This window comes from Squalius cephalus (assembly GCF_949319135.1).
Source record: "Squalius cephalus genome assembly, chromosome: 16".
In the NCBI taxonomy this organism is placed as follows: Eukaryota; Metazoa; Chordata; class Actinopteri; order Cypriniformes; family Leuciscidae; genus Squalius; species Squalius cephalus.
The window spans coordinates 32,280,305-32,299,118 of record NC_137137.1 but is presented as its reverse complement, the minus strand read 5'-3'; the positions used below and the strand labels follow the sequence as shown (position 1 = coordinate 32,299,118).

The window sequence follows — 18,814 nt, the reverse complement described above, 5'->3', positions numbered from 1 at the left end:
TCCAATAAAATCAATTATCATGCTACATTATTTTCCACCGAGAATTTAGTATAGCTGGGAAATGCATCCGATTATGTTCTGAATGCTTTTTCATGTCATTGTCTTTGAATGTTAAGTTGATTTCAAGTCCACACCGGAAAATATATGAAAAAGGAAAGCATGAATATAATAACCTGATTGTCCCTCTGGGCATAGAGGTTGAAGGTTCCGTGATCTGTCATACTAAGATATATGTGTGTTCATCAATATTGCTTTTATAGCCGACGCCACAGAGAAGGACCTGTCAGATCTCATCTCCGAGATGGAAATGATGAAGATTATTGGCAAACACAAGAACATCATCAACTTGCTGGGGGCCTGCACACAAGACGGTGAGTAAAGGGTGAATTAAGAAGGCGGATGGGCGGAGGGAAGCATTTAGAGATAATGCAGTACGGGCGTAAATCACATTTCAAAACCAATCTGTTAGGCTCACTGCTTTTTGGCTTCAAAAGGTTGTCATCAGTCCAGCTGTTATGATTTCACATGGCTAGATTAATTGAACCTAACTTCCTTATTGAATCACACATTAGTGTATCAAAAACTGTGGCCTCTCCGGTAAAGACTGATTATGTTTCATGTGGCCATTGTCAGGTCCGCTCTACGTCCTTGTGGAGTTTGCTGCAAAGGGGAATCTGAGAGAGTATCTGCGCGTGCGCCGTCCACCTGGGATGGAGTATTGCTACAACCCCGACCAGGTGCCCGTGGAGAACATGTCAATCAAAGACCTGATCTCCTGCGCCTACCAGGTGGCTCGTGGCATGGAGTACCTCTCGTCCAAGAAGGTTGCCGTCTCTTCTGTTCTCATCGCAGTCAAATGGCGTCTTTATAGTTGTTCCTTTGATTAATGTACATGTGTGTTTTCACTGTTGTAGTGCATTCATAGAGACTTGGCTGCCCGTAATGTCCTGGTAACTGAAGATAACGTGATGAAGATAGCCGACTTCGGTCTGGCCAGGGACATCCATCATATTGATTACTACAAGAAAACCACCAATGTAAGATTTCAGACTGAGACACATCAGAAAAATCACTTTATTAAACACCAATTTTTAATCATTGCTTTTAGTTCTCGCAGTGAGTGCTATCTGATGATATCTGTATTTTAAAGTCCCCCTGTGGTGAAAATCAAGCGTTTAATGTTGTGAATATGTGGTGTTTTTAATATGCTACCATGTGTAAATTCATAAGTCGACAGCATTGCTGAGTATTTTCTACTTAAAACTGCAGTGAACCAAAGACAGTCTCAAAAACACGCTTTGAAATCGCTGGTGTTTCTGACGTCACAAACTACCGTGTAACCAGGGTTTGAAATGAACAATAATCTACTGTGGCGGTCAACGCTGTCAAATCACTAGCCAATTTGGCGTGTTACTTATTATGTTTATACTCAAATATTGAACTTGTGAGTCATCATGATATATTAAATACAGCGCATTGCGCATAATCTGATCATATCTGAATTACTGGAACACACACGTCACTACGAAACAAATAACGGCGTGCTTGTTCATTTGCATTGAAGCAATAGCGAAGATTAAAAAGCATTTGGTTAACAGAAAAAATATTGTTATTTTCCAACATCCTAATTTTTTTTATGTTCTCTGTACTGTATTGATCTGTCCATCTAAAACACATTTTTGGTGAAAAGGATGAGGATGAAAGAGGAAGGGAGGAGATTGCTGGATGACAGGATTCTGTTTAAATATGAATGTATGAAATAAATATATATATATATATAAGATGTGACGTAGTTAATCTGGTTATTTTCTTTTCTTTTTTTGGCTAGTAGAAGTTCTGAATGGCCAGTAACTTAAAAATGTAGTTGCCAAATTGGCCGGTGAGTGAAAAAGTTCATTTCAAACCCTGCTTATAACCAATCAGGTCAATGAGTGGATCTCTGAGCTGCTGTGAGTGAGTGGAGGCGGGGATCATTTGCATATTCATAGAACCGCGTATACTAAATGAGGCAAGGGTGCAGAGTTACGTTCTAGATATTAAGGCATTCCTTCTTTCAAGGAAAAAAAACATTTAAATGTCATTTTGGTGATCAAAGGTGAGTTTTAAGGGATAAAATTGACTACAGTGGGACTTGTATGATTCTCGTCGTCTTGATTTTCTTGGAGCCATAATTATAAATCATCTGCAGGATTGTCACAAATGCTGATCTATAATCTCGAACAAGTGATGAGTTGGTGAATAAAGTGATTGTGTTCTTCACAGGGTCGTTTACCAGTGAAATGGATGGCGCCTGAAGCTCTGTTCGACCGCATTTACACCCATCAGAGCGACGTGTACGTCTGAAGATATTCTCTCAAACACACTCTGATACATAATGCCTGTGTCTGTTAATAATGGTGTCTTTGCATGTCAGGTGGTCTTTTGGGGTGTTGCTGTGGGAGATCTTTACTCTGGGCGGCTCACCGTACCCAGGTGTCCCAGTCGAGGAACTCTTTAAACTGCTAAAGGAAGGCCACCGCATGGACCGGCCCTCCACATGCACCCATGAACTGTAAGACCCGTGATTGTAGTAATGATATGACTTCTGTCATGATGGTGCTGGAGGTCTTATGATGGTCTTATGACGTTCCTCTTGCAGGTATATGATGATGAGGGATTGTTGGCATGCCGTCCCGTCTCAGAGACCCACGTTCAAACAGCTGGTGGAGGATCTGGACCGCACGCTCTCCATGACGTCCTGTCAGGTGAGCAGAAGCAGAAGCAGATCAGGGCTGCATTTCCCAAACTTCCGTCGGAACCAATAGAGTTCAGTGGAACTGGCGACCGGAGATGTTTAACGATGCTTTTGGGAAACGCAGCCCAGAGCAGCTTTATAATCCACAAATCAGCTTTCAGTACATTGCGTGACATTTCAGATGTGCTTAAAAAAACAGTTACTGGACAATAATTATTATTTTATTTTAATTAATTATTATAATTATTTCCAATAATTGTGACTATTAAATAATAATAAGTAATTAATTCAAGAATAAGAATTATTGTCGTTATTGTCATTCAATCATTTATAATCAAATAATAATACATTAATGATAATTATTATTCAACCATTAATAATAATAATAATATAATAATTATCATTATTATTATTATTCAATAGTTAATATCAATAATAATGCATTGACAAATAATAATTGTTATTGTTGGTTTTGTTATTCAGTAATTAATATCAATATATCAGTATATAATTATAATAACATTTTTGTTATTGATCAGGAAATAATAATAACAATGAACAAAAACAACATTATTATTGATGATGTTGATGATGATTATTCAGATTATTACTAATAATAAACCGATAATACATTACCTAATAATAATAATTCTTACTATTATTATTCAATCATTAATAATATTAATTATCATCAATAATAATAATAATAATTATTATTCAATAATATCAGTAATAATACATTAATAAAAATTATAATTGTTATTATTATTTTTTATGTATTATTATTATTATTATTATTCAGTAGTTATTTAATATACCTAGAGCTATGCTGTCACAATCAAAATTCATTATTCAATAATTATTAATATCAATAAAAATACATTAACAAATAATAATGATAATAATTATTATTACTATCATTATACAGTAATTTATAATAAATAATGATAATTTGTATTATTCAATAATATCAATAATAAAACATTAACAAATAATAACAATAAACAAGAACTTTATTTGTTTTTTATGATGATTATTATTATTCAGTCATTAATAGTAAATCAACAACAACAACAAGAATCATAATAAAAATAATTATTCAATAATTAAAAATATCAATAATAATGCATTAAGATAAAATAATATATTATTATTATTATTACGGTTGTTATTATTGGTCTGTAATTAATAATAATAATAATAAACAAGAACAACAACGTTAGTGTTGTTGTTTATTATTATTATTATTATTATTATTATTAAATAGAATTACAATTAAAATGTTTATTATTATTATTATTATTATTTAATAATAATATTTGTGGTTGTTGTTATGGTAACAAAAAGATCAAAAAGTTTTGTGTATGCTTTACATTTGCAGGAGTATCTGGACCTGTCTATGTCTCTGGACCAATTTTCTCCAAATTTCCCGGACACCCGCAGCTCCACCTGCTCTTCCGGCGAAGACTCGGTGTTCTCTCACGACCCCGGCGCTGACGAGCCCTGCCTGCCCAAATTCCCCCCGCACCCCAACCGCGGGGTGGCCTTCAAAAAGCGCTGAGCTCCCTCACTCTTCAGTGTGTGACCTGTCTGGATGAACTCACGGAGAACACGCTTTGCCACAGAGCACACACACTTCAGAGATGAAGCGCTTGGGATGGACATCACGTAATGATCCGGCTGGAAGGGAACGAACCGGCCGTTCACTGACCCCTTTACCTGTCCTAGGGCACTTGAGCAGAAAGTGGTGCGTGTTTGCTTCTCCAGACTTCTCAGTATGAAATATCCGCGTCTGTCATCTGTAGTAGAGAAACCCTTGGCGTCATTGAACGAGGGACGGATCGACGGACGTCGGGAGTGTTTATATCTTCTATCGGTGTTAAACAAGGACCTTTATTTTGCCTCCGAGACCAAATTCTTAAGAAAATGTATTCCACTAAACGGTCTGCCCGAATGTATTTTAACAACGGGCAACTCACAGCCTTTCTTGTAAATACATCTAGAAATGTATAAATATGAATATATATTTACACTCTACCCTTATTTTTTATTACACGATTTGAGTTTTGTTGCATTTTTTTTGTACCAGGATGCGTCTATCTAGAACTTTTTGAAGTGTAGTTTTTGTGAAAGTGACCATGAGAATTGTAGATGAAATGATATTATTAAGAGCTGATCGACGGCCAGTTTTGTTTCGTAACGTTGTTGTGGTGTATCATTGATGCAGAAGTGGCTCAGAACTGCTGCTATACAGCGTCAGACTTAAGCTATAGAAATATACGTATTAAAAAGCCTCATAAGGTTTTCCTCTCCATGTCTTAAAAGCGAGTCCGAGTTGATGCGTTTTATCATGATAAATCTCGATGAATTCGATATCGGCCAAAAAAGAGATGCTATAAATGTTTCGCACGTTAAAATCAACAGTGTGTAAGATCTGCAGATCACTTATGTTCCTCTACAAGGATTACATCCAATAAATGCTGTTCACGAACTCTTTCATGCCGCATAAAGAAGCTTGTAAACATCACTCTTGCTGACGAGTTTACAACATAAATTGTGTTTACAGTGAAATTGACTGCAGGTTAGTAGGGGTGATTAAATATTATAATGCATAGCTCGCAGTGTAAATGCCGTCTCCTGCTGAAAGCCGAGTGTAATCGTTAGCTCCTTATTTATAGCGGTGTGAGTGACCCATCTTACGCTACAAATGCATGACTGTTAGCAGCGGCGACTGGCTCGCTTCCCAGTCCCAGCTCACACACTCCTGCAACACCAGCCTTGATTTACACGCTTGAAGAATACGGTTGAAGGTCGCAGAGTATACAGCGGTTTAAATTTAACATTGTTTGTGATGTTTATGAGACGGCTGTAGTAAATTTTCATTCGTGGAGCATAGCTTTGTTCTGAGAGAGACAACGCGGGTCAACGGATATGGACTTTAGAAACACTGTCTGTTTTCTCCAAAGGCGTGCATTACGACTGGGACTGTTGCTTTACGGTTTAGTCGACGCCAAATTTATAGCTCAAATGCATCAATAAATGTATCAGCTTTTATTTGATATGCAACGGCTTGTGTTGAATTCTTATTTTCCGAGTTGAAACCGAATGACGTTTACCTTAAAATCATCATTTACACAGAAGGAGCTGTTTGGCACAATGTTGACGTTGCTCTTTGGTGACTGGTCGCACTTCGCTGCGACGTACAGGGCCACTAAAGTCACGCACTATTAAATACTTTTACACTTAATTGAAACGTAACCCTACGTATAAACGAAATATTTACAGAAGCCTTCTGGAGTAATGGTTGGAATAAAAACACAGATTGATTACCTGACAAATTACCTTTAGACGTGGTGATATGTTGACATTTACACTTGTTTACATTTTAATAGAGAGAACATTGTGAATAAAAGACTTGTTCAACACGAACCCGATCTAAACGGCAAACGTTTGTGTGCGCCCTCCATGTGCTTGCCAAATAAATTCAATCAATCATAAATGTCATTTCTTATTTGTTATTCATTTATTGCTACTAATTTCAAATACCGATTGGTATGGAAGCTTGTTTCCGCCACAAAATAAAACAATTTAAAAGATATATGTGCCTTTTTTATCTCACAACTGCATCTTGCAATTCTGACTTTTTTTCTCTCTCTCAGAATTGCAAAATGTAAACTCGCAACCCAGACGGCAAGGTAATGTCGGCCCAGATCCGGCCCACATCTGGGCCGTATGGAATCCACGTGTGCCGGATCTGGGCCGACACTCTTGCTCTATGGGAATGGCAAGAAATAAAGTCAGAATTGCGAGACAAAAAGTTAGAATTGCAAGATATAAACTCTCAATTCTGACTTTTTTATCGCAATTGCGTTTAAATCTCGCAATTTTCAATTCTGACGACTTGTCTAAATTGTGATAGTCCAATTCTGAGAAAAAAAGACTGACTTTTTTTCTCAATCGAATTCTAACTTTATAACTCGCAATGGTGAGTTTATAACACAATTCTGAGAAAAAAAAGTCTGAATTGCGAGATAAAACTCACAAGTAATTATTTATTGGCGGAAACAAGCTTCCATAGATTGGAAATGTTATTTGCATATAAAATACTTGATTACATTATTTCATGATTAAGCATTGTTTCAGTGGAAATTTATTTTTACCGTAAGTTACGTGAGGTAACATAAGTTAGAATCAACCTTAACAGGATAAACTAGAATTCAACACATCTTCTGCTCAGGATTTTGAAGGATGCCACTGGATCATTGAAGGTTAACTTAATATTATGCAACCACACATTAATTTATGGAGAGCTTACGACGTGCTAAATACGTTCTGCCTTATAGTTGGCACGAAAAGGAAGTTACCATATTGTGACGTACTGTATATCACGATCTCATGAAAGTGCGTATCTATAGCACGAATGATATTTCTCGTATCATTTATACGCCAAAAAGAGTTTTTGCGTTCAAATGATACGCACTGTAAACCCCTTGGGTAGGATTAGGGGTGAGGAGTGCGTGCGTATCATATGCACGCGAAAACTGTGTATCATATGTACGCAAAAACTCTTTTTGGCATATAAAAGATATGAGAAATATCATTCGTGCTATAGATACGCACTTTCATGAGATCGTATATCCGAGTGAAATGTCTTCTGGAACAAGAACAAATGTTGGGTGGGACTTGATTTTATCCATGGGGAATTGATTGGATGGTTGTGGTTTGCTATTGGTGGATCTCATGTGAGTGACAGGTTGCCCCGCCCTCACACCAGTAAACACATCATCAGAGAAGAGAAGATATGTTTTTGAAAGCGGGAGGGGAAATTATTTTGATTAAGGACTACAAAGGTAAATTTATGTAAAAATAAATAAAATAATGATCTGCATGGATAAATTTTATAATATTCCATCAAATTTGATTTCATGGTGACTTTAAGAACAAATGGTGCAACCAAATTAAGTACAACATTACAAACTAACTAGTTACTAAACCTCTAATGTGGACTTTTACGTTCCAATTTAAGTAAAAACGTACAAACGCCTGTTACAACAAAGAGTATCACAACAGTATTTCACATGACACATGAGCTATATTCCAAATCTTCTGAAGCCATAATAGCTTTGTGTGTGTAACACCACTTTATTGGTGCTTTCTGTCCTGACAGCTTCTGGTCGCCATTTACTTTCATTGAATGGAAAAGAGCAGCAAGAACATTCTTCTAAATTTCTCCATTTGTGTTCCATGGAAGAAAGTAAGTCTCAACAGAACATCACGAGTAAATGACGACAGGCATCTGTCTCTTCCATCAAGAAACGCTTGCAGCATCATCTAAATGTTCTTGTCTGAGTGAGAGCGGGAGTGTTAATAGCGGAGGTGGAAGTGGAGGATGTGAAGTGAATTGTATTATCTCACTCTGGGCAGATGGTCCAGGACAGCTGTGCTCGACCCTGTAAGTGTGAACTCAACAACGTCAGCACAATTTCAGCCTTCAGCACAAAAGTTGAAGGGAATCCAATGTAAGCTGTGTACTTCCAAACATTACATGTCACACTGAGGGCAAGTACACATGTTGGGGCGAAAATGACTCTGAGTGGCCAAGAAAAGCAGAGTATCCTATTAGTTTGGATGTAGTAATCAGTGAGTTATGTGTATTTGTTGATTTATTAATGGATAGACTGTTTTTTGAATTATTCAGGGATCATAAAGTCAAAACACAGAGGGAGAGTCTTTAGGGTGAGTGCGTTTTCAAGCATTAAATAAGATTCCACAAACAAAAATTAAATAATTTGTTTAAAAAAATGCCAGAATGGTTATGAAGGTTGCAAATATTTTGGGACCAAATAATGGTTTTTAGGTACTGATAAACTTATATTTTCATAAAACGTATGAAACAAGCCAATTTGTTAACAATAACTTGGGTAACAAAGTAAATACTACAATTGGTGTAAAAAAAATTCTATCCATCAAAGAATTCTGAAAACAAAAAGTGTCAGTTTCCACAAAAATATGAAGCAGCACAACTTTTTTCAACACTGATAATAATAAGAAATGTTTTTTGAGCATCAAATCAGAATAATTTCTGAAGGATCATGTGACACTGAAGACTGGAGTAATGATGCTAAAAATTCAGCTTTGATCACAGGAATAAATTACACTTGAAAATAGAAATGTGGTCACCATAAGAGATTTCTTTCAAAAACACTTTAAATAAATATTATTTGAAGTGTAGTGTTCATAAATTGAAAAGTAATTCGAACATCAATTCAAACCCTCTTAACTAAGCAACAAAAATATTTCACCTCATTTAGGCCATCTGCATCTGCTCATGACCAATCTGATCTCTCTGTCTGAAACAGAGGAGGAGTTCAGGGGCTTTATCACAGTCTCTGATATCTTTACTCTCTGAAAAGGAAATGTAGGGTTTGTAGATAAAGAGGGTATTTAATCTCTAATCTTCAAACAGACCCAGATCGCTCTCTAAATGAAGGTCTCATGAAAGAGATTTTTGTTTATTCCCTGAATACTTTAGATGAGGACAAACCCACATATATTTACTGCTTTACTGCATGCTCTACGTGTTCAGAAAACGTTTCTGGTCTATGGTGGTATTTACTTTAGTTTTCGATTGTTAATCACAGCATATGTATGCATGACGGCAGGTTTACTATTTTTGAAACATCTTAATAATAATTAGCAATTTAAATAATCTTTGGATGCTAAAAGAAAGATGAATGCCTTTTGTGATCACAAAAAACGAAATAACTTTCTGTTTTAGAAAAAGCTAAATCTTAACTTTTTTACCACCCCAAAAAATACCAGTAATTATTAATGTTTGTTAATGTCACAGTGCTTTTAATAATGTTAATTTTTTATCTTAAAATGTATTAATAAATGTTGAGATTAACATTGAATATTATTAATAAACTCTGCAAAAGTATTGTTCATTGTTAACAAACTAAACCTTATTGTAAAGTGTGATCTTTTTTTTAAACTTATGTTTATCAGACAGAAAAACTAAATGGATCTGCATTAGCATTTGCAGTGGGCTGGGCATAGGCTACTTTCCTCAGTTCTCCACGATATTTCTATATGAGAATGTCTCTGGCAGACGCAGGGGGGTTTGACCTTTAATGTAGGTGGGGTGTGTTTTGGGTCAGTGACCCCGTGTGTGTGTGTGTGTGTGTGTGTGTGTGTGTGTGTGACTGCACTGCTCACTGGACTGAGGAACTGAATCACTGGTGGAGAAATGACAGAAAGGTCAAACAGGGCGTCAAACTGTCAATCAATCTTAAATTCTGTATTGTCCTTCAGAATAATGGTGGATGGAAAACAAAGAGAGAGAGAGAGCAATCTTGACTAATAAAACAGTGGAAAAAGAAATCAACAGAAGATTGTGAGAAAGCAATTTACCCCAGATAGGGCCTGATTAACTAAACGGCAAATTAGCGTGCGGCTGCAATCTAATAAAAGTGCAGATGAGTAGAAAATTCTGCAGGTAATTTATAGAGAATGCACAAATTCAAGTGCAGGTCAGGCGCAAAATTGGCTAAGAAATACCTTTTGGCCGGTGAATAATGGCGCAAGTATCAGTAAACTGATCAGTGTTGGTAATGCATTAACGTGAGTAACGTAATCCGATTACTTTTTCAAGTGACTAAAGTAGTGCATTACTTTGAAATTAACAACAAAATATCTGAGTTACATTTTCAAATAAATAACTCAAGTTAGTTTTTCTCATTTACTGACTGACAGCTCTCCTGTCCTCGTGTTGAGATAAATCGTGAGTAAGTGCAGAGGCGTTGTGTGTGTGCGCTGTGTGAACATGATGCTTATTGTAGTTCTACATGTGAGCAGGCATTTACTCATCTCACTTGCACAAAACTGATTCAGTATTCCTCAAAATGAATATAAACAGTGAAATGCAAACTGAGAATATTATGCAAACCTGCAATGATTAAATGTTAAATTACACAAATGCACTTTATGTATTTAATCTCACTTTATTAGCCAATCTCTTTGCTGCTGACCTACGATAATCCAATTCACCATATAAGCAAAAACGACTTTAGTTAAACATTTATTTTTTTGTTTTTATTGCTGAAGAGTGTTCAACTTTCTTCTGCAATCCAGAATGCCACTACAGCTGAAAGGTTTGTTTGAGCGGCGCCCTCTACTGTATAGGAGTGAACTTACATCTCCATCAGCCTGAGGCTTAAGCCCAATTTATACTTCTGCGTCGAACTTACGCCGTAGCTACGTCGTAGGCTGTGTGTAGCGCGCGTACCCTGACGTGCACCTCTCCAAAAATGTAACAACGCGTCAACTCTACGCGGACGCAAGAGCTGTGATTGGTCTGCTAGGACCGCTCCCTCGGGTTTCACATGCTCCCTCGGCGCACGTGAACGCGGACAACGACGCAGAAGTATAAATGAAAACCAACACGTTGCCTACAGCGTAGAGGCTCCGGCGTAGGTCCGACGCAGAAGTATAAATCAGCCTTTATTCATTTCACTTTGGTGTTAAAGGGCCTTTAGATTTGCAAAAATAGAACTTTTTTTAATTAAAAAAATCGAGCAAGCAAGCCCAGCCCAAGTGAGAAAAAGTAATGCAAAAGTAACGTAACGCATTACTTTCAATAAAAAGTAACCAAGTAATGCAATTAGTTACTTTAAGGGAGTAACACAATATTGTAACGCAGAACTTACCTAAACACTGAAATTGACTACGACAATAAATCCAACACAATCTCACGGCAATTCATAACTATTTTACGCTTTGACAAATTGGTGGATAATTTGTATGAATTTGTATGATTTCACACGATCTGCTAAAGCCCCAGTTAGGGGTGCGGTTAGGGGTGGACCTTCGTGCTTACTTTTTTTATAAAAATCATACATTTTCATGCGATTCACAATCGCCACCTCGTAAAATATCTACGAGATTGGGTTGGTAAATCACTTTGCATAATTAATTTAAATACTCGCTGCACTGAAAATAAATTATTCGTTGAATTTAATAAAAAAAATATATGGTAAGTGGTTGCACACAATTGATTTTAGCTACATTTAAACAAATGCATTAAGTTGAACTAAAATTGATTAAGTTCAACTTAATGCATTTGTTTAAATGTAGCTAAAATCAGTTGTGTGCAACCACTTACCATAACATTTTTTATTAAATTCAACTAATCATTTTTTTCAGTGTGCCTACAAATGCATATGTAATAAGGTCAGGCACAAAAATAACGCATTTTCACCACTAATTATTCACTACGCGTCTCTTTAGTCAATCCTTTAGTTTTTAATGCAAAAAGAGGGTTTGCGCTGTTGGGTCGTCAAGTAAGACATATTTTGTTGATCCTGGAACAACATTCCTGTCCGAAAACATAGTCCTCCAATCCCTATCCTAAACCAGACCATAGCTTACCACTAAAATCAGAGGGAAATGATAGGTCAATAGCACAGATGTAGACACCATTAACCATTAACCTAAACTTATAACCAAGCCTAAACTTGACATAAGTTGTAAACTTGTCTGTTTAATCTGATTGGTTGATTGGATGCTGTTACAGAATCAACAAAGATGTTGATCCAGCAACATGTTGTACTTGGTGAAATCAGGTTTACCTGCGCAGACACAAGCTGTTAGTAAATCTGGCGTATAATGTAGTCCAAAAGGGGGATGTTGTCGCAAAAGTTCAATGTGTTTTTCTTGGACAATAATAGTGGAAATGTTAAATATTTATTTAGTCAGAACTATAATATTGGTGAATCATTCTCTCTAGACAACGTCAGTTTTATTTTGCAGCGATCCCTTTGCAATATCAAATAACTACGTCTCTTTTAAGTCCCCTTTACAAGAATAATTGTACCCGTTGTTTATGTGATGTTGGATTTATCAGAAGATTTCATGTATTTGTTCCTTTTATCAGTTGTTTGAAATTGCTGTACTTTGGGGTATGAATAAAAAAAAAATATGAATAAAGTAAGAGATCTCTTCCCCCATAATGCATCTGTTCCCCTGAGGCTGTGCGCTGCCCTACTCACACTGGATCGGATTTCCTCCACAGATTGGTTGCAATACTCGCATGCATTAGGCGGGGCTATATAATCTTGGCCTGTCAGCTTGTTATACAGCATTAGCCCTTTGGCTAAAAATATTTGTCTTGTCTGAACAGACTAAACGATACCTGGGAGAGCAAAACACTATATCATTTTACATTTGGAAATGTCTGGCTTGAGGCTCATTCTATATTTAGAATTTCTGAATCTTAAATAGATTAATAATGTCACAACCATGATGATGTGGCAGTGAACTTTTTTGTCTTTTGTCAGCTGCTGATTTCTCCTGAAGTCCCCCTGTAGTCAATCATTTTATGCCTTTAAAACTAATTTATGATTACATATTTAAAAGTTTTTTCCTTTGAATAAAATAGCTTGAATGCAACTCGACACCCTTGCCTCATTTTGTATACTGGGATCCATGAATATGCTAATTAGCCCCGCCTCCACTCGCGCCAGCTCAGAGATTCACTGAGGTAGATTCGTGAGGTAAACGCACAATATCACTCTTTACAACGTCGGACACATAATGGTAATTAATATGATTAGCCTTTTGTTTTACTATGTTATTAAACAGCTAATAATGTGTTGCTAATGTTACACAAACTATGTTCTCGTTTGCCATCTTTGAACAACTCAGAACGTCAGTGGAGAAAGGCATAGGCCTAGTTCATCATAACATAGTAGGCTAATATACATCATACATCATACTATATTGCTAAATCCATAGATAAATCTACCCTATTTTTTATATCAACAAAAAAAATATTAACCTGGCATCTCTCGTGACTCCCCTGCTAGTTCGCTGTTAATGATATGCTAAAGCCCGCCGGCACGTTGATCTGATTGGTTACAGGGTAGTTTGTGATGTCAAAAACACCAGCGATTTCAAACCGCGTTTTTGAGACTCTCTTTTTTTCACAGCAGTTTTAAGGAGAAAATACTCAGCAATGGTGTTGACTTATGAATTTGCACATGGTTTGTCTTAAAGCATATTAAAAACACCACATAGACATATAAACAACATTAAAAGCTGGATTATGCCAGTATCTTTGAACTGCTATAGGCCTACTTGGCATTGTACAAAATATTGACTCACATAATTAATAATTGCAGTCTCCGTACTTCATCTTTTACTTCAATCATAAGATAGATAGCAGACTAAATAAGAGCAGCCTTGATAGGTTACTTGAATGTGGGCCTCATGTTTTGTGTAATGAAGGGAGAAATGACTCAGTCGACTGATGTCTACCTCAATCTCTCTAATCATATCACAGAAGCTTGAAGCTTATGTCTTTGTATCCTCCGTAATTGAATTGGGCTTAGATTAAATTGCATGACAGCACTCCTATTGTTTAGTTTCAAAATGGGACACAAATCTTCCTCAGCAAGACTGTAGGGCTGAACCCACTGTCAATGAAATATATAAATCAGTACAGAAATCTTCTCTCTTCCTCTCTACTGCTTTTTCTCAAGTAAAGCTGATGTGGTTTAATAGAATCTAGTACTCATAGGATGTTTAAGGTTTTTTTTCTGTATGTTATTGAGATTCTTGTTTTTCCTTTTCTGTTTTCAATATTTTACTTGTTGCCTTAAAGGTTCACCCAAAAATTTGAATTTGGTCATCACTTACCCTCAAGTTGGTCCAAACCTGTATGAGTTTCTTTCCTCTGTTAAAGACAAAAGAAGATATTTTGAAGAATGCTGGTAACCAGGTTGTTGGCACCCATTGACTTCCATAGTAGTATGGAACATTTTTGGGTGAAATATCCCTTTAAAGTGGCTATATGTAGAATTCAGAAGCCCTTGTTATTAGCGACACTGGTGGCCGTTAAGTGAACTGCATCCAGCAACTTATTGCTCGTGCTCGTACTCGTGATGTGCACACACATAACGTACAAGGCACGTGATTCAAGTCAAGTCAAGTCATCTTCATTTATATAGCGCTTTTAACAATATAGATTGTTTCAAAGCAGCTTTACAGAGACAAACGTATAATTTAAGGTAACAGAGATTGTTTAGGCTTTATAGCGGTTCTTTAATAAAGTTATTTTACAGCTAAAGTTAGTTTTGATTGATTCGCTTCCATCGCAACGATCATTTGTTATTAAATTAGGGGCCGCTAAGACGACACCATTCTCTCTACACAGACTTTAAACGCAAACCTGTGAGAAACACTGATGGTGTTCACATGCGCATTAAGAATTGGTTCTATAGTTATGTGCGTTTGAATGTGCGCTGGTTTGGAATTCCCTACAAACCAAGCCTAAACAAAGTACTGGTGTTTCCTTATAATTTTTGATACAGAATTTTATTTTATTTTATCAATTCGGGGTAGATACGCGAATTGAGTTTCCCGACGATGCTTTATCTGTAGAATGGTAAAGGGATTCTTCATAGGGAGAGACTAGTTGGCACTTCAGCACTGCGTTGTCATCGGGTCCAGGCGCAGGTCCTTCATCAGATCTGGATACGGCCTGGATCCGGCAGGCTGCGGGAAAACCTCGGGATAAACAAAAGACACTAAAATTAGCGTAGATGCAATTCTTCTTATGATGTAACGAGTACATCAGGATTTATGGGAAGTGTTCCCGGTTCCAGCTGACCTAATCTATGCAGCCTAACATTGAATTATAGAAGTCTATAATGTATTATGTGAATGCTAGATCAAAGAGATGTGTCTTTAGTCTAGCTTTGAACTGACAGAGTGTGTCTGCTTCCCGGACAATGTTAGGAAGAATGTTCCAAAGTTTTGGTGCTAAATAGGAAAAGGATCTACCGCCAGCAGTCGATTTTGATATTCTAGGTATTATCAACTGGCCGGAATTTTGAGATCGCAATAGACGTGAAGGACTATAATGCGTTAAGAGCTCGCTCAAGTACTGCGGAGCTAAACCATTTAGTGCTTTGTAAGTGATCAGCAATATTTTAAAATTGATGCGATGTTTAATAGGGAGCCAGTGCAGTTTTGACAGAACCGGGCTAATATGGTCATACTTCCTGGTTCTGGTAAGAACTCGAGCTGCTGCGTTTTGAACTAGCTGTAGTTTGTTTATTAAGCGTGCGGGGCAACCACCCAGTAGAGCATTACAATAATCTAGCCTTGAGGTCATTAACGCATGAACTAATTGTTCCGCATTTGTCAATGAGAGCATATGACGTAATTTAGATATATCTTTAAGATGGAAAAATGCAGTTTTACAGATACTAGACACGTGACTTTCAAATGAAAGGTTGGTATCAAAGAGCACACCCAGGTTCCTAACCGACGACGAAGACTTAACAGAGCAGCCATCAAGTGTTAGACAGTATTCTAGGTTATTACGTGTGGGAGTTTTTTGTCCAATAATTAGAATCTCTGTTTTTTCAGAATTTAGAAGTAGGAAATTACAAGTCATCCAATTTTTTATATCAGCTGTGCATTCCGTTAATTTTGTGAATTGGTAGGTTTCGTTTGGTTTTGAAGAAATATACAGCTGAGTTTCGTCAGCATAACAATGAAAGCTAATTCCATGTTTCCTAATGATATCTCCTATCTTCATACTAAAAGCCAAAAAAGTTGATTTCATGGGGACTTTAACTAATTGTGCTAAGGATGTCAACCTTGAGTAGCACAAAACTAAATTCAATAGACAACGTACTGATATTTACCAACAAAAATTGTATTTAAAAAGTTGATTTGAGTGGAAGCCACTATTTTTCAAATACTGGTTGCCTTATGGTCTCATTGGAACTGCCGGTAGTAGTGTTGGAAAGGCCTCTTCTTCATGGCACATTAGGTTTGGCTTGACTGGTTTTCTCTGATGCATGTTAAAGTAATTATTGCCACTTTCAAGTCGATTTGGTCTGTCCAGAATATAAAAGCAAATGATTCATAACAGCATCCGCATGGAGCGCATATCCTAGAGAGGCCACACACACAAAAAAAAGAATAAAATAAACTTTCAGCCAAATTTTAAAGATAGAGAAACTCCAACAGATGTGCGAGTGAAACATGCACAGAGACTCTTTCACGGAGCCTGGCAAAAGAATCGACTCGGGAAGTGGGTTTGGGATATAAACTCAATAGCATGTTTATCTGCTGTTTTTTCTGTTTAACGTGCATGAGCAGAGGCAGTGATTCATGGTGGTCGATAGCTTTCCAAATAACATAAAGCCCTACAGGTTACCGGTCCATAGAACGGAAGCCATGACTCACGATAATCAAAGCACATACAAAGAAGCATAAAGTGATTTAGTTTACCTGGAACAAAGACAGACAGACAGACAGGCAGGCAGACATAGATAGACAGACAGACAGAAAGATAGATAGATAGATAGATAGATAGATAGATAGATAGATAGATAGATAGATAGATAGATAGATAGATAGATAGATAGATAGATAGATACTGTTCAAAGAGCCAGTGCAAAACAAGACCATAAAATCTGATGTTTGTAACCAAAGGGCCCTGCTCCAGAAGCACAGCTGGTAATGCTATGCCTGTGGGAAAACTGCTGACGGCGCAGTGCGAAAAAGAGAGGACATTAAAACACATGTTCATTTCCAACTCTCTCTTCACAGTGTCCTGGGCTGCGTTTCTCAAAAGCATCATGAACTAAGTTGATCGTAGAGACCATTGGTGGCAATGCTTCTACGATCTACTTAGGCTTACAATACTTTTAGGAAATGCTGCCCTGGTTCAGTATCTCCACACCGGGCTTCTCGGAAGTGAGAACATGACTCAGAAAAAAGCCTGGTTTGTCTACCTGTGACGTGGGCTAGCTGAATAGAGTCGGTGTGTGTGGTGTCAGCTGGTGACAGCCGTGCCTGCCACTGCAATGCCACCCTGCCAAGAACAGAGTGACTGGGAGAGGAGGACGTGGAGGGGAAAAAAGAAAAAGAGGCCAGTTTTTCATTCAGCAGAGGAACCCTCAACTATCAAGAATTGAGGTAATGCTCTAGTGCCCCCTTGTGTTCACATATCATAATTAGCACTCTGAACACTTTGATCACTCAAATATGTTTGATTTAATATCTTAAAAAGAGTGTCACTTTATAACAGTCTGACTTGCCCATATATATACTGAAATGCACAATGATGAAAAGTATGTGAAAGTCTGCAATTAGTGTTGTTTAATGAGGCAAGCATCCCTATTAGAATTGCTCACACGTTAGAATGCATAATGAGATTTGATATTTTCTTCAGGTGTGACTGGAATGCAGATCTGAAATGTAACTATTCAGTGTTGCTTTTGAAATGGGGTCAGTAGCTTTATTCTTTGTTCCTGCAGTACTGCAGCTTGTCCTTATATAACAGCTCTTCTCTTCTCTTTTCTTCTCTTACTGTAAAAGCCATAGCTGTTGAATATTTACAACATATATATTAGTACTGTCAAAATCGATTAATCTAACATAAATGTTTGTAGATATGTATGGATGGATGGATGCTCTTCCCCTGGAGGAGGGCCGGGTGGAGAATCTTTTGTTTTGTCAAAAATGTGTTCCGCCACTGGCCCTAAGGTCAGCGGTACCCAAAATTTCAACAGAAGAGCAGTTTCCTCAATCTCTGTGTCCCAAGAGAGCGCGGATGGCAGTGCACGATACTATGCCTCTCATCCTCCTCTTCTACCGCCAGAAAGCAGTGGTGTGTGGTTCAAGGACGCAGTGCCTACTCATGCACCCTCTGCCAAATCACGGAGCCAGGTAAGTGTTGTACTACACACTCTGACCCCACTCCGGAACGATGTGTCTTCCGGGTCGGGCCCATGTGTTCCACCACGCTGCCCCACCGCGGGTACGTCAATAGTCCCTCTTAGGGCTGTCACTTTACGTTTGAAAATCGATTGCACAATCGATCGGACCAACCAACACAAGTTTCGAAAACGAAAATAGGGAATCGATTTTAACGGTCTTTTCTCGGAACGCGTCCAGCTCGTCACGATACGCCCGCAGCGAACGCGCATCACACAGCAACTCTGACAAACACACATTATACTTCTGCATAATGTTTCTATTTTTACTACAAAAATGTGA

General features: G+C 37.5%; 1 protein-coding gene across 4 annotated transcripts in view; it reads left to right on the top strand.

Moving 5' to 3' along the window:
• The window catches only part of fgfr1a (fibroblast growth factor receptor 1a), a 180,584-nt gene extending 174,524 nt beyond the window's left edge, over positions 1–6,060 (top strand). For all 4 annotated transcript variants that reach the window (XM_079896191.1, XM_079896192.1, XM_079896194.1 and 1 more), the window contains exons 12-18: positions 261–371; positions 634–824; positions 915–1,037; positions 2,263–2,333; positions 2,414–2,551; positions 2,639–2,744; positions 4,116–6,060. In XM_079896191.1, coding sequence (XP_079752317.1) covers positions 261–371; positions 634–824; positions 915–1,037; positions 2,263–2,333; positions 2,414–2,551; positions 2,639–2,744; positions 4,116–4,295 — 920 coding nt within the window. In that variant the 3' untranslated portion in view covers positions 4,296–6,060. The remainder of the gene's footprint in view (positions 1–260; positions 372–633; positions 825–914; positions 1,038–2,262; positions 2,334–2,413; positions 2,552–2,638; positions 2,745–4,115) is intronic.
• Positions 6,061–18,814: the final 12,754 nt, after the last annotated feature.